The sequence below is a fragment of the Trachymyrmex cornetzi genome, unplaced genomic scaffold, assembly GCF_001594075.2.
Source record: "Trachymyrmex cornetzi isolate Tcor2-1 unplaced genomic scaffold, Tcor1.1 scaffold487, whole genome shotgun sequence".
NCBI classification, from domain to species: domain Eukaryota; kingdom Metazoa; phylum Arthropoda; class Insecta; order Hymenoptera; family Formicidae; genus Trachymyrmex; species Trachymyrmex cornetzi.
The window spans coordinates 71,493-91,847 of NW_017299695.1; the positions used below are offsets into that span (position 1 = coordinate 71,493).

Sequence of the window (20,355 nt, forward strand, 5' to 3'; positions counted from 1 at the left end):
TGACCAATCACAGTCGAATGTGAGAAGAATAATCGACTGTGATTGGTCAATTTCTTACTCTTACTTTTTACTCCGTGTATTGTAGACGACGCCTATATAGTGGGCGCATTCAGCTGACTCAACAGTTGAGTGAGCGCTCACTGTTATTGGTGTATTCTTTTAGCTCATCCAATCAGAATTTTAGACTTAGAAGAATACATCAATAGCAGCAAACGCTTACTTAACTGTTGAATCCGCTGAGGCGCCCAGTGTTTCCCTGAATCTAGTCTTGGTCTGTTCGTGCTGCTTGAAATCCCTCAAACTTTTAAACTTAAAATGAGATAGATGTATATTTGGACGTTAAAAAGAGAGAAAGCGAAGATGCTGGGGCAAAAAGTTCAAGCAACGCATACAACCTTTTCTCACTTTTTTTCGAAACATTCGAAAATGTAATTGATTAGTGTGTCACTGCATGTGTATATGATGTGTATATGTGTATAAATGCATTTGCACTTTGTACTTTGTACTTTTTAGACTTTATTTTAGCTTCGTACTTTGTTGTATTTTATTTCTGTTTGTCGAACATTTGGGACATGGCAATAAATATCGTCAAGAATAGTTTGGGATCATTAGGAAAATGTAAGTTATATAGATAATATCCTTTCCTAATTAGAACAAGTCACAACAATAACAAAATAATGTTAAAATAAATCATAAATGTTCGAAAAATCACATTTAGTGATCATTTTGAAGTCATTTTAATGTCATAATTCATATTTCTGCTTAAGTAATAGTTTTTTCAAAACTATTTAGCATACTGTTTTAAAAGCCCCCAATAATATGTATACCTTTAATTAATTATATGATCAAATGTTTCTTTTCTGTTATGTTTTTTTAAATTAAACAGTTTTTAAAACAAATTTTTCTCTATTATATAAATTTTAGTTACAGAAAGCTATTGTGTAATATTTATGTCTTTATTACTGACATCTTGTAGATTTACAAGCTGCTTCAGCACTGAGATATTCTACGGAGATGTCACCGACGTATAAAACATTAATAATAACTATTCCAAAACCATTTGTTTACATGGTCAAATTGAACAGACCAGAAAAACTAAATGCAATAAATTCAACTATGTGGAAGTAGGTGATCTCTTATCACTCCTGTCATTTCATAATTAAACTGTAAAAAAACTCTTATATTCTTATGAATTATTTTCATTTAGAGAATTTAAGGAATGTTTTGAGGGATTGTCAATGAATCCAGATTGCAGAGTAGTTATTCTGTCAGCTGCTGGCAAGTCATTTTGTGCGGGTAAGTTATAAAATAGCTATAAAGAGTATTACATATTCATCTAAACCCTGAAAAAAAGTTTATTTCATAATATAACAACCTGATGCGTGTTGCAGGAATTGACTTGCAAGGAATGATGGACATGGGTCAAAGCTTAGCAGAACATGAGGATATTGCACGCAGATCTAAATTAATAGGGTCTAAAATTAAGGATTATCAAGATTCATTTACTGCTGTAGAAAAGGTAATTTGTTATTCATAAAGATAATGTAATTCATAAACATATATTAAGTACGATTGGTGTATTTTATATATTCTAGTTTTCACTGAGAGAATGTTTCATTATATCTCTTTAACTTGTATGATTAAAGTAATGATACAGAATAATTTTAACAGTGCTCGAAACCTGTGATAGCTGTTATACACGGTGCTTGTATTGGTGCTGGCATGGACATGATATCTGCAGCTGATATACGTTATGCTTCTTCTAGTGCATATTTTCAAATAAAGGAAATTGATATAGGCATGGCAGCTGATGTAGGTACACTTCAGAGATTTCCAAAAATTGTGGGATCTGATAGCTTGGTAAGAGAACTTGTCTATACAGCACGAAAGTATCCAGCTGCTGAAGCACTAGAAAGTGGATTCATAAGTCGCATGTTGGATAACGAGGAGAGGTAAAATAATAAATACATTGAAATATAAGAAGTTAAATACAATAAATATAAGTTTGTAATGATTATTCAAATAGAGCGATGTGAATTTTAATGACATTATTTATATTCTCTATTCAGCTTATTGAATAAATCAATAGAAGTTGCTGAAGATATTGCAAGCAAGAGTCCAGTTGCGGTGCAAGGTTCAAAGATGAGTTTGGTATATTCTAGAGATCATTCTGTCAAAGAGGGATTAGATCATATTGTGAGTGCTTTTTTTATTATTCCACCTGAAATGCAATAAAAAATTTATTTGTTTGCTATAAATATAAACACATATTTTCTTATACTTGAAAAGTTGTTTTAATAACATATTTTTGGAATTTGTTTCAATAGGCGATGCATAATAAAGCAATGCTTCAAAGTGAAGATTTTTTGAATGCAGCTATGGCACAGGCTGTTAAGGGTGACCCTCCAATATTTTCAAAGTTATAAATTATTTCACTCTTGAGCTTAATGTTCTTGATACTTCCAATGTGTGTTACATCGACATTATTTATATCAATGTTATATTAATGTTAGATATAAAAATAATATATGTATTTTTTGAAAATGTATTTATATTACAAAATATAGAATAATTTTATGTAATTTTTCTAATCACAGATTTTAACATTTTTTATACTTTGATATTCCTCTTTTATGAAAATTATTTCCACTAAAATAATACATATATTTTTATGTCAGGTAGTCTCGTTGAAATAAAATGCTTTCCCATCTGCGCTTTACAGGCAGTTTTGCCAATTTCGCAGCTTCCATTTCATCAACAATATTATATACATTGATGTCTTCGGGAATTTTTACCTATAATTTGTATATTTTAGATGGAGATCTCAAATGATAGATTCAATAACACGACAAATCTTTCAGATAAAGGGTATACTCCTGTCGAAAGGAATCTTAGCAATATTAGAAATAAATCTATATTTTTACACACGATTAGCAAATTGATGTAATGTTCATAATTAATTTTTCCAGTTTCCGCGTCGCAGGCTACGGCCATCATATCGGCCACTTCTTCTTTTGTAAATGGCTCTCCAATTTCCATAATTGATTTCTCTAAATCATCTTTCATGATATATCCATGATTTTCAGGATCTAATAATTGGAATGCTTTCAATAATTCTTCTGGTTCTGCTGGTTTGAACCTAGGTAACGAGCAAGTACAAATCATTATGTAATATTATCCATTTTTCGATCATGCATCGGCTACTTATTTTGATAATGAAAAAGATTTTATTTTTAACTGTACTTGCGTTCATTGATTGCTTTGCTCATGTATTCTACAAATCTGTTTATTGGCACGCAATTATTCTCGACATCTTCAACTTCTACTTGAATTTCTTGTAACTCAGCTTCTGTGATAACACATCCTGTTAAATAAGTAATAAAAGAATTTGAATTGTATGTATTCTACAAAAAAATGTATAAAATTATTAGAATTTTTATATCGTGAACATTACCTAATGCTCTAATTATAGTTCCCAAATCTCTAACATCTACCTCTCCACTCCTAGCATTATCAAACACATCAAATGCTTCGTAAAGTCTTCTTTCTAATAATGATGGTTCGATAGCCACTAAGTATATAATATAAAAATTGTTAAATTGTTAATTATTAAATTGATACAATAATTAATATTGAGATATACTTACTGTTATTTTAGAAAATCTAATTTCGAAATTTTTTAAAAAGAAATAGAGAGTAGAGAACAATTTTCAAGGAACTCGATATGATTAGCTTTCAAGAATTGTTTGATCAATAAGTAATATGAAATTGTAATCTCTGGGAAATTCTTAGTCTATAATAGAGCTTTTTCACATAATTATCTCCACATAAGTCATATATTTGTTTTAAAAAATTAAGAAATTTTATTTTACATTTGTACATATTAATTACAAAATCTTTGACTAGTACGTACATTTTTCAGTTTCTCTTCGTAAAGTTAACCGTCTTTCAATGATACTCTTTCTGGGCGATAACGAGGGCAACGTAGATAGTCGACTCATTTGGGAAGATGTCCTCACCAGTAATGTAAATAATATTTCTATTGCTTACTTAATTTTGCATAAATAAATTTGTTACAGCCTACATGGCAAAAAATCATGAAGAATACTATTAGTTTTTATAAAATATAATAAAATTTGATAAATTGTACCTGTATTATTTGATTAAATTGCAATAATTTAGATGCAATCATCAATATAACATGATACATGAATTAAACAATTGCAGGATATGTTGTGATAATTTCAGGATGTACATACATATTTTAGAGGCCGCATTTCAATATATGATGCTAAAAATAGTTCATGTTACGCTATACTATAGATTTTTAGTACTGGTAGTGTATATTGAAATATGGCCATGATTAAAAGATATCTTATGCTATTTAATGTAAAAATACAAAATATAAAAACAATAGATTGGCTACATAAATATAATACAATTGCAATTAAAAGTGAGCCGTTTGTCGATCGATTTCGATAATATCTTCGATAATCTCTTGAATTCGCGTTCCAATTTTCTTTGCTAAATCTGCTTTCTCATTGTTGGGTAAGAAAAGGTAACGCCAAACTAAATCACCATCAATAATGCCTCTTGCTGGGTTTCCTTGATTTCGTATATAACTTTTATACGTGCTAGATAAAAGAAAAGATAATAATATTCTCAATTATTAATTAAAGTGAAATAATTAGCAAATATATCTGTATATAATTATAATTAAAACTTGCCGATAAGCTTTTGGATTTAAACCTGCAATATGACAGATATGCGTAACCAATACATTTTGTAACATAAGTAATCTCCGATATGTTTTTTCTGGAACTGGCAGAATGTAACCAAGGCTACCATCCAAGGATGCTAAAATGTAAAAAGAAATTTGCATAAAAATATTTAAATATTGAAAATATTCCATTAAAGAGATATCGCTATTTTTTTAAATATATATTTGGACTTACCGTACATAGTAACATGTCTTTTATCAGCGCCAGAAAACTGTTTTTTATCGTTTGCCGGATCAGTGATTCGACATTTAATACGAAAGAAAGTGTTTATTTTTTGTCCTAAATGAAAATCTGCTTTTCTAATTAACTTTTGACCTCCCAGACTTTCTCTGGACTCCGGTTGATACATAAATAAAGCTAAATTGCTCTCTCCATCAGCTACAATAAAACCTAAATTTGAATTATCAATTAAATACTCTATTGTATACACTTCTGCAGGTCTAAAATCCTGTAATAGAATAAATTATATATTTTAAATGCAAAATTTTTCAGAAGTATATAATGTATGTAAATTTGAAATTAGTAAATAATACTCACTCTGCTGACAAGAGAAAGTGTTCTATATTCTTCCTGAAATCTCAACAAACTAATGGATTTATAGACGTCAGCTATCAAAATTAGACTTTTTATACTAAGCATTTGATGAATATAGATCTGAGTATCGATAAAAGCGACCCCAACAAGATCATTATCTTTTAATTGCCAAATATAAATCTGTAACGAAACAATTTTTAATGCTATTTACAATATAATTTTTATAGAAATAAATTTAATAGAAATACGATACTTTTTGTCCAACAGCTGACACCAAAAATCCTGATACTTGTGTTATAGCAGTTATAGGTCCCTTTTGTTCCTTTGCATAAATCTGTTTAAATCTATTTTTGGTTAATGGCTGGCCAGGCTCAGGTACTACTTCAATTATATCGAATATAAGTATCTGAAAATTTTTAAAATAAGATCACATTAAAAATAGATGAAGAGCTTAAAGATATTTTCAATATAAATATATAATTTACTCGTCCTCTGCTTGTGATATCCTCGCCGTAATTATAATTTGTTCCTAATACTATGTAACCTTTCAAACCAGATCTCGTTCCTTCATAAGCCAAAGATACATTCTTTAAGCAAGTGACATGTTCCCATTGGTCCAACTCGATTTTTGTATTGGGAATAGTTTCCCACGAAACTGGAGAAAACAGTACAATGGAAAATTGTTCTTGAGATGGATAAAGAAACCTTTCTAGACGTTCTTCTTCCGTAAATTCCTAATCAATAAAAAAACGCATTTATTAATATTAATTTTTAATATTGCCTCTGATATTTGATAAATAGATATTGATAAATATTCTGGGTAATTGAAATAAATAATATTTTTGTCAGTACTTTGTCTTCGCCGTTAAATCTGTAATAACTTTTCAGAGGTTCAGCTGTGCTTGTTATAACACAATAAGTCTTGCTTTCGAGATGATATGTAACAAAATGAGGAGTACATCGCAAAGGGACTTTCCTAACTGGCCATGGAGCATCGTACGACAAATGCGTTGGTAAAACACATATCCTTAACTCTTCCTAGAAAATAACATCTGTGTGTCATCTTATGTATGTCATTTCATTATATTATTATAAACTATACTGTAAAAATACCGTACCTTTCTATTAAAATACAGAAAACCTTGAGGGCAATTAATATTATTAAAAGGCGCAAAAGATGTAACGGGACCGTCAATGCCCATTGGATGTGTACGTAATTCACCGCGTCCAGTCAAAAATATCCAATGTGGATAATCGCTACAGATAAATACTCCATTATATCCAGCAATGTTGCTGAAGTAACGCATGACACAGATGCGAGTGATGTTCCTGTTCCTTGGAACATCTTCTTCTTTGGGTCTTGGACTGCAAAGGAAATTCAATTAAAAACAATAATCTAGGTAAAGAAGCTTCATTGTAAGCTCCATTTCGGTGCAAATAACTGTTATTTTAATACATTAACTAATGTATATAGTATAATTATATATATTCTCTCTCTAAATATTAAAAAATGATATTATTTTATATATTAGAAAATGTAGTATCATATATATATTAGAATTACTCAAACCTTAAATGTCCTGGAATAATTCCATGGTCCAATTTCTTAAATCTCAATTTTAAATATCCTTTTGGGTATCTGTAAGCTTGATAGATTTGCAAATCCGAATCGAGACGTACCAAGAGCATCGGCCGATTTCCATGATGTCCTAGAGCAACCATCAGAATTTCACGGACCTACAAAAATAGATATTATTAAGAACACAAGTTTTTTTAGGATTTCTAAAAAGACATATTTATAGATAAATTACCTGCATATCAGGATGAGGGATCTCATTGATCGGAGTCGATTGTAAAGTTGTAGATTCCATACTGTCATGTAATACGTACTGGCCATAGCCAAAATTGCGAATAAGGTAAGATAATCGTAAATCAGGTAAAGAATAAATTTCCAGCGTTCCGCTGTCTCTATATACAAGTAGCCAGTATGTAGACTTAATTTCTTGCAAATGCCTTTGCCACCTATTATATGAAAATCCATATTATAAAAATGTATTAATACATGATTCTTTAATATCAGAGGTGTAGAATGTGCTTAAAAAATAGTTAGTCAAATAAATTTTATTTTTTTAAATATTCTAATTTAATAAAAAAAAAAAAATAGTTAATAAAATATAAAGTTTGATCAAACATTTTAGAAACACTGTATAACGAGTGGTTAAATAGGAATTTTACCAAGGTGGTTTCTTAGTAGTGCCATCCGATGCTTTTAGATATGATGGTGCAGGCATTTGAAATACTGGAGCATCGCCGTACAATAGATCGTCTTCATTGTCGACATTGCTAAGTACAGACGGTTCCTCTACATTGTATTCTTCTTCAGTATGTTCATCATCTGCGTTCTCAAATAATTGCGTTGTAAAAATCCCGCTTACATCTCTATAAGCGCATAATGCCTCTATCTGAGGGCGCTAAACATATACATATTATACAGATATTAAGAATATTTCATGAAACATTTATGTAATATTAATTATAAAATTAAGAAACTTACAAACAGTAGATTGGCAGTCTGAGCATGCAATCTCGCTGTACCTCTTACTTCTCTAAGTGTCAATAACATCACTTGTCCATCTTCCGACAATAGTGCTACATATGGATCAGCACAACTTGCATGTACAATTGGACATCCAAGATCTATGGGCATATGTTGAATCTGTAATTAATAAAATCAAAAAGAAAATATAAGTATTATGAAAATACAAATGTTATCATATATTTAGCGATTAAATTAATAAAGAAATGCACACAAAAATTAATATGAAAATATTATTTATTTTGCTTCCACGTTTAAAAAATTTATATTGAATGAGATATATGAAATGTTCACATTCATATTTAATAAAATATATTGTGTAAACTAAGGATTGTCTATTGTTAGTGATATTGAATATTTTATTATTAGATACAATTTGTTCATAATAATAATAATGATTAATGTACATACTTGTTCGATGCCTTGCAAAAGACGCACTCCCATTTGAGTAACTTGTACAATGTACCGATTAGCACCAAGGTTACCAGCAAATACTGTACTCCCCTGTGTACTGAATCCACTCTGATCTACCTCATTAATCTCTTGGCCAGTTTGCAGAACCTATGAATAAATTATATTATAAATTAAGGCTTAATTATAATTTGTAGAGGATATAAAGCAATATTTAAATATTATGTTGAAAGTATTATACCATAGTTGAATCTTCTTGACTTAATATCAAGAAAGCGTGAGATCCCTCTTCTGTTCTAATTTCATCATTGTTTAAGATGCCAATGACAGTCCACATATCTTCACAGCCAGGTAATTGAAATGTTGTCACAACCTTTTTATTAAAAAGATTTACCAAAATATAATTATACTTTTGTTAACGTGGCGCTCTGTAATTCGCAAGTTCAATTTTAATAATAGATAATTTTAAATTCTTTCTCTAGTCAATCTACAATTAATTGTTCTTTTCTAAAAATGTACATAAGCATAAATTTTATATTAATTAATAAATGTTTTTATTCTGATTAAAGTAACATTATTAGCTTTATTTAGATTAAATAAATATTCAATAAATTTATATAAAAGAGTGTGCATGATATAAATTTAATTTTATCGGCAATTAATATATTAAAATTTAAAATATGAATTATGTGTAAGATATACCGCAATTCGCCGGCTCGCGTAAAGGAGCACGGCAGTGTCTCGCGCCATGACGCTTGTCTTGCCGTGTCTCCAGATACATATACATAATACATAAATATGTATTAGAAGATATGCAGGTGTGTATGTGTGTGTGTTTGTGTGTGTGTGTGTGTGTGTACATATCTATCATATAATTATGACTTCCGACACTGTATATCTTTACACAAACCACAGAGTTATGAGCATCAAATCTCATATCATTTACCTGAGGGCGTATAGAACGTTGTAGTACACAAAGTGCACCGTTCTTTCCATATCCAGATGTTGTCACAAGTTCTACATCAGGGTCTTGATTTTGTAGAAATTCTTCCGACAGGAAGGCTGGTTCTCCCATTGAAATATTTCCACACGGTCCAATATTCAACAAGCTGTCACATACCTATGAGTAAAAAATTAATTGTAAAAAGCACAGAACAGATAAACTATTATTGAAATTAATATAAAACTTGCTGATACCTCAAAAATATATGAAGTGATCTGAATGGATGTATGAGTTTCACTGCCATACACTTCTAACTCTTCTGGATCTTTGATATCCAATACATCTGAGGCCATCCAATCACCAAGAAAGTCTTGCTTTGTTTTCTTGGCTGGAGTTTCTTCGCTCTCATTTTCTTCAATGGTAATCTCACTGTCATTCAAATTTTTCAAAGTTTCCGGCTCCTTCTCCGTGAATCGTAAAAGTAATGAATTACCAAGTCGAGAACCAAGAAAAAGATAATTATCCTCACACATACATACCTAAAACATAACAAGTAACAAAATATAACAAGTACATAACATAAGCATACATATTGTTGAAAAGATAAATATTTTATACACATACACACACACACACATATATGAATGGCCCATAGGGGAAGGATAAAACGTAAAGTATTACAAGCTAATAACTCTAAAAATATTTGTCCTATCAAAAAGTTGTTTATGAGAAAATTTCATATATTTGAAGGACCTTTTTCTAACTACGCAAACAAAAATCCACCCCCATCCCCCTTTGAAAAGGGGCGGAAGGTAACTTCAAAATTTCAAATGGGACCCCCTGTAAAATGTTACATATTTGGATTCTACAAGGAAAAACAAGTAAACTTTGTCTGAAACATTTCTTTGGAAAATGCTCCTATCAAAAGTTATAAACATTTAAACTTTTAGCCATTTTATTCATGATTGAACTCCATTGACACAAAGTTGTGTTTACGATACAATTAAAACGAAAACTACCTTAATGTTAACCAAAAGAAACATAAATACAGATCTACTATGTATTTAGTTAGTTTTGAGCTATCAAATTAAAAAATCATGGCTCATTTTGACATGGAAATTAATATGTTAATTCTGGGAGAATGTGAGAAAAATTATCGATGTGCAGTGCAAATATTTATAGTTATTAGCTTGTAACACTTTACGTGGGCCACCTTGTATATATGTATATATATATATGTATGTGTGTATGTGTGTGTGTGTTGTATGTATATATACAGCAATTAAAAAATCAAGTATAAATACTTACACATGATGTTAACACACTAGCAGCAGCCTTATCAAAGTGAAATCCACGTACAGATCGCATACTATCGGCAAAAAGAGACAAAACGTAGAGTTCGCCACTTTTCAAAGAAATAACTAAACGATCTGTAGATATAAATGCTACTTGTGATCCTTCTAAACTCATTTTTACTCCTTCCTGTGGCTCTGCAAAAATAAAAATAACAAGAATGTATTTAATTAATACATGGATATATCATAAATCATACATATTACAAGAAATATTAAAAAATCCACTTACTTAATGGAAAATTTGTACTTGAGTCTGCTAAACTGTTAAGTGATACTCCATAAGGTGGTATACTTTGATTCAAATAAATAAGCGAGTTAACTGCCATTATTAGGGTACCACCTAGGGGTTTTTTTACAGGTACAGCTTGATAACAATCAAATGGCAAATTGGAGACAGACCAAATAATAGGATGAACCCTTTGCTGTATATTCAAAGATATGGCAACCATTGCACAAGTATCTTGTCTTACTGCAATACGTCTATATAAATCAAAATAATATAAATCAAATAATGAGATTGATGGACATATAATTTCTTATCTATTTTGTAAAAATGTATCCTTACCCTGAAAATGTTCTTACTGGCTCGTATAAAATTAATAATGTAGGTTCGTAATAGCCATGTAGGAATTGTAAGTCTATCACATTATCCATTTTTTCCTCTAGTGTTTTCAATACTATCATGTATGAGGATAGTATCGGAGTCTTATTGGTAGATGTTAATTTCGCACTATCAAGTAAATCACCATCATCAAGGCTAGGATCCTTACGAAAAGGTAATACAACTAATTTTCTACCAAATATCAGCATTACCGCACATCTTCCCTCAGGATCCACTCTTACTATTGGTATATGATGATGATTTGTCCATCCATCCTAGTAAAATAAAATGTAACTTGAAAGTTTGAGATATTTGCAGCATTAAGAATAAAATTTGAGGTGATTGATACAGCTCAATGTTAGAACTTATCAAACAAAAGATTCTGGTTTAATTCCTAAAATTATCATTACACATATAACACTAAAAATGTTAATTGGGAAATATTATGATTAAAACAAAGTATCTAAAAATTTAATTTCAATGTGAATAAGATAAAACATTATGGTATTTTGAGATATTTAGTTTAATGTTTATGATATTGTGTTATTTTTTTTAAGAACAGAGAAAACTTCTAAATATGAATGATAGCTTTAAAAACAAAGCTTGATTTTCAGAATAAAATTAGAAGCTCTTATAGCTCTTTTCCATAAAAATTGGAACCTTTATTTCTTCTTCTTCGAAGTAATGCAACGACACAGTTCTTAGATCATGAATATCCTGATCATATTCAACAACAGATAGCTTTGCGTCACGAAAGCTGAGCAGCAAAGAATCTCTTTGTGATCCAATGAGATGAACGGCCTGCATAGACATGATATTTCCATGTAAAGTGTATTGTGTCAAGCACTCCAGCTTCATTTTAGGGGGGCGTGTTTCTGCAAGAAGAGGATATATGTATATATTCTTCTATTTTATATATTCATAATGTCAGTAGTGTTTTAAGAGGAAATTAAAATAAAAAAGTACCTGTATATTTTTCCCTTCTTGTCATGTCTACATCAGGAATCAGACGAAACACCCGTATAACATTCGCGCCGGCAACAACGAGACATTTCTCGTTGCGGTTGAAAAAGTGGCATGTGATCGCATGTTCGACTCCAGTTGCGGGATGGGTACTTTTACATATAGAATACATGACTGAGCGTCACCAAACGATGTAAATTGTCACGGATATATTTTAGAGAAATGTTTATTTCATAGATTATCAGTGAAAATCATAAAAATTAGCATACACGATGTAACATGACGCGTCGTCGTGAATCTCAAGAAAGGTTAGGTAATAGTTTAAAAACGAGAAGTCTGTTCTTTAGCCCGGATCCTCATACGGGCAACAGCGCTTTGACACCGAACGCTGATTGGTGAAAAGCCAGTTGTAGGAGTAAAATTTATCCCCACAATTGGCTTTTCACCAATCAGCTCTCGGTGTCAAAGCGCTGTTGCCCGTATGAGGATCCGGGCTTAAGGCCGCGGCACACACTCTTGCATAACGCATAATGCATAGTGCATAAAAGGAATCAACCAATCAAAATTCTTCTTTTCCATGGAATGGGAGGAAAGGGAAGATTCTGATTAGTTGATTCGCTTATGCACTATGCGTTATGCAAAAGTTTGTGCTGCGGCCTTTATTCCTGCACTGTCCTGTCTGAACTAATACACATGAGGCCTGTTCTTTTTGGCTGAACTTTTGCACAAGTTCACTTTCTTCCTTTTCTCTTCAGGAGGAAAGAAGAGGAAGAAAGATGAACCGGTGCAAAAGTTCAGCCAAAAAGAACAGGCCTTATGGTTGCTACCTACCTGAATCGTTTGAGTCGTTTCCCAGCCATAGCGCTGATCTCAGTCTTCACCGGAGCCCTCTGGTGATTGTCTTTGTTATGGCCGTATCTGTTTCGTTGAAGAAACGGGAAACCCAGGGAACCATTTTCGTGTGAAGAAGAAGAAGATTGAACAGGCATAAATCCTTAAGGATCATTGTTAAAATTCAATCGATATTAGAATAAAATGATAAAAATATAAAAAAGATAAAAATAATTTGATTGAGCGATTTCTAACTTTCAATTGACAAATCGTCTCTAATACGAAATAAAGTTTGATACAGGTTTAGACATTAGTGAGAGAAAGATACTAAACCGACCTAAATTAGGCGTAAACAAACCGACACATGTGAAGGAAGAGTGAACTGCAAGGTGGCTAAAGGTGAATGCTATTGCTAGCAATCGATGAAATCCTGCGAGTTCGTCGTTCTTTGTGCATTGTCATCGACTCCTTTCTAACTAGATCGCATTAACATGGACGTGAATATACGTCGTCTCGCGACTTATAGTAATTGATACCTAATCGGATCATCGACTCCGTCATCGTGTTCTCCACTCCGTGCCTCCTCGTTGCTCATTGTTCTGGGCATTTAACCAATATGTCAGATGTTAAGAGCCTCGAACATCCTACACTTAAGGTAAACATTTATATCTTACTCGCTTATGCATAATATACTCCTACATAATATACTCCTCCTACATACGATGTCATGATGTTTTCGAGATTTGCCATTTGAAAATTTTATTGTCTGTCGTATTGTGTATAATTCTGTATAATTGATAAATACACTTATTTGTCAATTAACTTTAAGTAATCTTTTATAATGTTTAAAGATGTATATCTTGAAGAAAATTGCTAAAGATAATATCTTATTAAATGTAAATCTTTAAAGAATAGATAATTTTTAGTAATAAAATTTTTCATAACAGATGTGAATATTATACATATGTATATGCATATAATTATTATATATATTGGAAAGGGTCCTATTATGAGATCATTTTGAGTAAATGCTAGAAATCCATGGGTAGAATTAAAATGGGTAAAAAAAAATAATGCGTTATTTTGAAGGAAATTTAATAAGCTTTAAGATAATGTTATGTAAAATTCTATTTAAAAATTCTATTTTTTTTAAATTAAAGAAATGTAAAAAGTGAGCAAATCGCAAAGTCAAAAAATTATGCTCCTAATATCAGATGCTCTGAGAAATCTATAATAAAATCCAAAATACATCAGTATTGCATTAAAAAACTTTATGTAATGTTTCTAAAATACAAACAGACACAGTCAGTGTGTGTACAAAATCAGCATGCGATGCATTGTACCCGGGACTTTTTTTCAGGTAGTTGAGACCAAGCATCGTAGAAATAGACACTCGTTCATTCCGGTTGTCTTTTTTACTATTGTACAATAACATTTATAATTTAGCAACGATTTTCGCTGTGACATAGGAGCATAGGTTATTTTATATTAAAAATACTCTGGGTACCTCATATTACGATTTTCACACCTTATGGTTTTACGATCATCAAATTTAACTTCTGTAATTAAGCAATTCAACATATCCTATATTTTTCTATTAGTACGATCACTACATAAAGAATTTTTTGCCAAATATTTACTTATTAAATAAATAAACAAGGTTTAAAGACTTATCTAATGAAACTTGTAGACATCCAAATTCTAAAATCTTTTTTTACAATGACTACGGACATGATCTAATAATGAATTTTTCACTAAATATTTTTCAATCCAAGAGTAATAAATTTATGGTGCAACCAATAGATAGTGTTTATTAGTTTAGCAGAAACACCGCTATCTCATATTAGGTGCCTATCTCATAATAGGGGGCTTTCCTCATATGCAATCGTAAAAATTTTGATGAATATTTATATGGTATTTAAATGTTTTAATAGAATATGTATTATATATACAAAGGGTGTTATATATATCTAGCAAGATATACACATATTGATACAAGTGTTGTTGTGTTTTTGTTCAATATTCAGTGAAAGATAAAGACAGAATGACTGCTGTGTTGATATATGAGTGCGTTTCAAATTAAGCACAAAGCACATGCACTATTTGTTCTTGTTGATCACCAAAGAACAAAGAAGGATAAAGTAGTACCTCTTGCGCTTTATGCTTAATTCGGAAGCTAATATCTTTTGCTTAATTTAGAGCCAATGTCTTTTACTAGAAAGCTCTCAAAATCTACTTACGTATCAATAACGTAATTTTAAAACACAGGTTCCATATGAGCTACTGAATAAGAAGTTCCGTTCTGCTCAGAAAACTCTTGATAGAGAAGTGTCACATGTTCAGGCAGTATCTAACGAACTTGAGAAAAGTTTAAAGACTGATGGAACTTATGTAGCAACTGGTGAAATTAGCAAATTGCTCGGTGGCGTAGTTGCTAGGCTTCAAGTTTTAAAGCGTAAAGCTCAGGAGTCCATAGCAGAGGAATTGCAAGCAGGCATGGTGTGCAAAAGAAGATTAGATCATTTAAAGGATCACGCTAATACCTCTCCGAGCGCTGTGAATCAATGGAGACGGCAGAGATTAGACAGAATGCTTGTAGAATATTTTCTTCGCAAGGGATACTACAAAACGGCTACTAAATTGGCAGACAGTAGCGAACTTAGGGATCTAACAAATATTGGTATATAGTTTGATAAATGATCGTTATCACACTTCACACAAAGAACTCTTTACTAATCTTTGAAGCTGTATTAGACAAGCATCAAAATATTTAAATTATTATAATATAGGACAAATAGAAAAGGAAAAATAGAATCATAGGATAGTATTCATAGTCAGTTCTTATATTCAAGACCGTCTTAAGTTCTGTTTTGAGGTGTCACAAACCAATCGGAGGGCTGCATTAGTGTCTTAAGACATTACTTAAGATCTTGAAATAAGAACCAACTATGAATACCGGCCATAATAATATTTAAGCACATATGATTAAGTAAAAAATTCGAGAAAATGTGGCGAAGATCAATATGAATTGAAAAATTTATCGCAAAAATATATTCAAAAAATTCTCTTTAAATCAAATTTTTTAAATTTTATAAATTCTCAGTAAGAAAAAATTCTCTGCCAATCTTCAATATCTTATAACATTTACAGATGTATTTATGGTATCGAGGGAAGTGGAAAAATCTTTAGCTAATCATGAAAGTGCGAGATGCATCGGTTGGTGTCATGATAATCGTTCGAAGTTAAGGAAACTAGGCAGCACTATGGAATTCAATTTACGCGTGCAAGAATTTATCGAATTAGTGCGGACTGACAGACGGCTTGATGCGGTGAAGCATGCTCGCAAGTACTTTGCCAACTACGACGATTATCAGCTGCAGGAGATTCAGTGCTGCATGGGCCAGTTGGCCTTCCCGGCTCACGCATACTTGAGTCCCTATAAGGATTTACTGGATGAAAAGAGGTTCGCAATTGTGCTATTTATATTGGCTATTTATAAACAAAGTTATTGCAAAACTTAATGATATGAAAATTGTAGTTTATTTAATTCATATAAATCAATAATTCATAATTTGTTTATAGATGGGACAAACTAATCGAGACATTTCGGCAGGAAAACTACAGATTGTTTCAGTTAGCGAGCCAGAGCGTATTCACGGTAGCTCTGCAAGCTGGCTTGTCGGCTCTCAAAACTCCCCAATGTTACAGCGCGAATAAGGAAGGTCGAAATCCTAGCTGTCCAGTTTGCAACGAAGCATTAAATGAATTAGCCGCACCATTGCCTTTCGCTCATTGTTCGCAATCGCGACTTGTTTGTAGCATAAGTGGGAAACCACTAAACGAATACAATCAGCCTATGATGATGCCGAATGGATACGTATATGGTGAACAAGTAAGTTAAATTATTGAAATATTAATAAATTAAATAATTTATAATATAACTCTTACAGTATTAATATTTTAAAGAATAATGTTATTAAAATATATAATGTGTGTGTAAAGATGATGTGATCAATATAAAATACAGCAATAATTTTAAATATAAAAAAGTATTATTTTATTGTAATATTAAATTATATTATACAAGGAAGATTACGCATGCATTATGTATATGTGTGTGTGATAAAAATTAAATTTTAACAATATATCTTAAATATACAAAATTTTTTACCTTATGATATGTTTTATTTCTCTCTGAGAGATTATAAGGTAAAATTTTGTATATTTATTATGATATATTATTATATAATTGTACTTTTTCCAATGTTCGTAATTATATTTTTTGTTTGTAGGCGTTGGAAAAAATGGCTCAAGAAAATAACGGCACTGTGATCTGCCCAAAGACCAAAGAAGTATTTCCATATAAAAAAATTGAAAAGGTTTATGTAATGTAAACTCTCGCATTGACACAAAGTATATATATATATATGTTGTACTATATGCTTGACGCTTATATGTGGCCCTCTCCTTGCTCCAATCTTTCTGTTATTTAAATAATAATTGTATACTATACTAATGATACTGGAACGAAATAACATCTATTTTTAAGGAAAATTTGATCGACTTATTAACATCCATCCTGTATAAAAAAATATGTAATGGAGAATATTACTGTAATTTGTTGTTACATAGTATAATATTAATTATTTGTTAACGGGGATAGTTAATCCTTACTCATTTATTTAACGTTCTTTCTACAATAAATTGAATGGTTCAAACTGTTGTCCATAAATCTACTTATTCATAAAACGCAACCATGTATTTCTTATCTTACAAAGTCCTTACATATGTAGGGTTTATCAAAATTCATATTTTAGATCGGATGAACAAAAAAATGGTTCTTCAGATATCGAATAAAACTACTAAAATGATGCACAAAAGTAATGTTAAAAGTTCAAGTTTTCTGAAAATTAGTAGATTACAAAAATAATGTATGAACTCAATTAATTTAATTCACAAAATTAAATTTTCTAAAGAATTCAAACGCGATAGGATCGAATATATATATATATATATTTTTACAATATTCGATATAATTTGAGTAACTTAATGTGTATTTATAATCAAGAGAGCTGCAATTTTTAATCACCCTACGTATGCATATGTATATTTAATTGATATATTGTGCATACATTCCAACATAGAAATGACAAAACTGCTGATAAAGCAGTAACAATGTATGAATCAACTTGTACCATTAAATATTTGTATTATTTTTATGTGGAAATGAATGCGTATTTAAATCTTATTAATATTGAATACTAATGCATGAATATTTTTAAGTTTGCTTAAAATCTAAATGGTACAATATGCGCGAAACAATTTATCGAATGAAATTTATTCGTGTGACCGAGAATCCATATAAAAATATTTTATCTACCCTAGCAATTTTTTTTCTCTTCCTTAAATTCATGAGTTCCGATTTTATTGGATTATTTATCGAATTCCCTTGATCATTTATTGTCTGTTGTTTTATATGGAGGATTGTCCTTGTAGGAATTCAAAATGTGTTTCAGAATTGTTATTTTCATCAGTCTGATAAGATAACGATCGAGGTAAGATATTCCATTATTTTCTCTTAATAAAGTAATGAATAGAAACACACATTTTCAATTGCGACGCAGTGATTCTATCAAATAATTTATTTTATAACTATATTTTTTTTAGAAGACTTATACATATAATCTATTAAATGAATTAGATCAATTTAATTAGCTTTATTAGATTGTAAAACCTATGTGTAATCTAATTTATTTAATTCTTAGAATCACTGTACAAAAAATGAATTTTTTTCTTCAAATATGTTTGTCATACGATGAATTTGTGTTAAGTTCATTGATTAGTAAATCGAAAACGGATGAAAGATATAATGGAGTAATATTATCGTTATGCATAAGTATAAGTTGATAGAGATAATAGATATATTATAAAGCTTACACTTTAGCATAATTAAAAATGCATGTGTAAATGCGAACGAATAAAATTCGCACTTTTGCTGAAATCTGAATATATTCTATATCTTATATAGAGTTCCTGTCTAAAGTATTGCGACACAATATATTCTCTAATATTGTTCGGATTTAATAGCTCTCTTATTAGTATGAAAAGAATAAAATTAAAACAAAATCTGATAAAATCAGTAAAATAGAATTTGGTGAAATTGAACATTTTAGGAACATCTTGTATCGTAACACAGCATAACATCTAAATGAAAATCCTGTACAAAAAATAAAATATAAAATTATAGACACATTTAAGAGCTGTATTAGAATGTATCTTGTAATCAAAATTAATAAACTGCATTACAAATATTATACATACAATAAAATTGTTATAAATAAATTTCGGTCAAAAGTCAAAACACAGATAAAAGATTGATAAATTTGTGTGATAATGTTAAGGTGATTATTAATATGTATATTTAGTATAATCTTTGAAAAACATTCAAAATAGATATTTAAAGCTTAAACTGTAATCTATTTAAAAATAATCTTTAACAAGAGCAATGTATGTTGCAATGAAAAAAATTGTGGAGATCGTCCAGGTACGGCTTAATGGAAGAGTATTATCTATTATACAGCTTAATCTCACGACCATTTGAAATGCATAAAAATTCATCGCTACATAAACCATAAATAACATAAGCATACATTATAATCTTGTATACACATATATGAGGAAAAAGATTACGTAATTATTATTATATAACATAATCATAGCCCGAAAAAAATGTAACTACTTCCAATTTCTAAAATTGTCGCTCATTAATCTACAAGTATAAGGTGGAAAGCTCGTCAAAATTGTGAGGGGACTAGTATCAATTGGATGGCCAACAGTCTTAACTCTCCTGCATCTCGTGACGTAATATAACTTGTTCCAATTGTTGCAAAACAAAAAATTCATAAAAGCATACTAAAATTTAATTTGAAATAACTGATAAAATAAAGACGTAGCGAATTTGTTTTAAAAAAATGACTTCATTTTGACTTCTGAAAAAATATGAGATACTGAAATTTTTTAATATAAATGCAACGTATATAAGTATTATGTAATAAGAATATTAAATAAAGTATTAAACCGTACTAAAAAAGTAAAAAAATACACCCTTGTAATTACAGAATAGTGTAACGTTATAAATAACATGAAAGTTTATTACGTGATTATTACATCAGATCTTGTTATATTCTATTATGATGTAAAGAAATTATTAGACTTGGCCTTTTATTTTGTATTACTTGTAAATTATGTTGATTTTCATTTTACCAAAAATTTAAACTGCAGAATTTAAAAAAGTTTGAGAATTGTAAATTTAATTTTAACATAAATATAACATTATATGT

General features: G+C 30.3%; 4 protein-coding genes across 6 annotated transcripts; 2 read left to right on the forward strand and 2 right to left on the reverse strand.

Annotated features, from left to right (window-relative positions):
- The first annotated feature begins 216 nt into the window (after nt 1-216).
- Nucleotides 217-2,476, forward strand: LOC108765366 (delta(3,5)-Delta(2,4)-dienoyl-CoA isomerase, mitochondrial). Its single transcript, XM_018514043.1, has 7 exons — nt 217-618; nt 977-1,124; nt 1,208-1,296; nt 1,392-1,519; nt 1,672-1,952; nt 2,070-2,196; nt 2,328-2,476. The coding sequence occupies exons 1-7, from the start codon at nt 471-473 to the stop codon at nt 2,424-2,426; spliced, it is 1,020 nt and encodes a 339-aa protein (XP_018369545.1). The 5' UTR covers nt 217-470; the 3' UTR covers nt 2,427-2,476.
- Nucleotides 2,147-4,199, reverse strand: LOC108765367 (EF-hand calcium-binding domain-containing protein 2). Of its 3 annotated transcripts, XM_018514045.1 has the most exons (6): nt 4,151-4,199; nt 3,914-4,080; nt 3,455-3,571; nt 3,244-3,364; nt 2,929-3,139; nt 2,632-2,795 (listed from the first exon to the last, which is right to left on the reverse strand). In XM_018514045.1, exons 2-6 carry the CDS (start codon nt 3,999-4,001, stop codon nt 2,670-2,672), a joined length of 663 nt encoding a protein of 220 aa, XP_018369547.1. In that variant the 5' UTR covers nt 4,002-4,080; nt 4,151-4,199; the 3' UTR covers nt 2,632-2,669. The 3 variants fall into 3 exon arrangements, with proteins under 3 accessions (XP_018369548.1, XP_018369547.1, XP_018369546.1); XM_018514046.1 differs by lacking the exon at nt 2,632-2,795 and adding an exon at nt 2,147-2,221 and having other exon boundaries at nt 3,914-4,154; XM_018514044.1 differs by having other exon boundaries at nt 3,914-4,155.
- Nucleotides 4,200-4,231: 32 nt separating this feature from the next.
- CPSF1 (cleavage and polyadenylation specificity factor subunit 1) lies at nt 4,232-12,473 on the reverse strand. The gene is made up of 21 exons (XM_018514040.1): nt 12,188-12,473; nt 11,882-12,096; nt 11,186-11,496; nt 10,850-11,100; nt 10,574-10,755; nt 9,520-9,804; nt 9,269-9,442; nt 8,564-8,695; nt 8,323-8,472; nt 7,870-8,031; nt 7,551-7,786; nt 7,127-7,337; nt 6,886-7,052; nt 6,434-6,680; nt 6,168-6,353; nt 5,801-6,049; nt 5,569-5,721; nt 5,319-5,495; nt 4,956-5,229; nt 4,728-4,857; nt 4,232-4,634 (listed from the first exon to the last, which is right to left on the reverse strand). The coding sequence occupies exons 1-21, from the start codon at nt 12,354-12,356 to the stop codon at nt 4,448-4,450; spliced, it is 4,248 nt and encodes a 1,415-aa protein (XP_018369542.1). The 5' UTR covers nt 12,357-12,473; the 3' UTR covers nt 4,232-4,447.
- Nucleotides 12,474-13,631: 1,158 nt separating this feature from the next.
- On the forward strand, nt 13,632-17,591 carry Kaz (E3 ubiquitin-protein transferase Katazuke). The gene is made up of 5 exons (XM_018514038.1): nt 13,632-13,670; nt 15,284-15,695; nt 16,166-16,478; nt 16,598-16,907; nt 17,308-17,591. The coding sequence occupies exons 1-5, from the start codon at nt 13,632-13,634 to the stop codon at nt 17,407-17,409; spliced, it is 1,176 nt and encodes a 391-aa protein (XP_018369540.1). The 3' UTR covers nt 17,410-17,591.
- The last annotated feature ends 2,764 nt before the right edge of the window (nt 17,592-20,355 follow it).

Coding starts and splice junctions, on each gene's coding strand:
- CPSF1 (XM_018514040.1), bottom strand. CDS start 12,356: ATGTATTCTATATGTAAAAGTACCCATCCCGCAACTGGAGTCGAACAT. Junction 9,805..10,573: donor CTAGTGTGTTAACATCATGT/GTAAGTATTTAT, acceptor GTTATGTTTTAG/GTATGTATGTGTGAGGATAA. Junction 7,053..7,126: donor TCCCTCATCCTGATATGCAG/GTAATTTATCTA, acceptor CTATTTTTGTAG/GTCCGTGAAATTCTGATGGT.
- LOC108765367 (XM_018514045.1), bottom strand. CDS start 4,001: ATGAGTCGACTATCTACGTTGCCCTCGTTATCGCCCAGAAAGAGTATC. Junction 3,572..3,913: donor ACGAAGAGAAACTGAAAAAT/GTACGTACTAGT, acceptor TTATATACTTAG/TGGCTATCGAACCATCATTA. Junction 3,365..3,454: donor AACTATAATTAGAGCATTAG/GTAATGTTCACG, acceptor CTTATTTAACAG/GATGTGTTATCACAGAAGCT.
- Kaz (XM_018514038.1), top strand. CDS start 13,632: ATGTCAGATGTTAAGAGCCTCGAACATCCTACACTTAAG. Junction 15,696..16,165: donor TAGGGATCTAACAAATATTG/GTATATAGTTTG, acceptor TAACATTTACAG/ATGTATTTATGGTATCGAGG. Junction 16,479..16,597: donor GATTTACTGGATGAAAAGAG/GTTCGCAATTGT, acceptor ATTTGTTTATAG/ATGGGACAAACTAATCGAGA.
- LOC108765366 (XM_018514043.1), top strand. CDS start 471: ATGTGTATAAATGCATTTGCACTTTGTACTTTGTACTTTTTAGACTTT. Junction 1,125..1,207: donor ATAAATTCAACTATGTGGAA/GTAGGTGATCTC, acceptor ATTTTCATTTAG/AGAATTTAAGGAATGTTTTG. Junction 1,297..1,391: donor TGGCAAGTCATTTTGTGCGG/GTAAGTTATAAA, acceptor TGCGTGTTGCAG/GAATTGACTTGCAAGGAATG.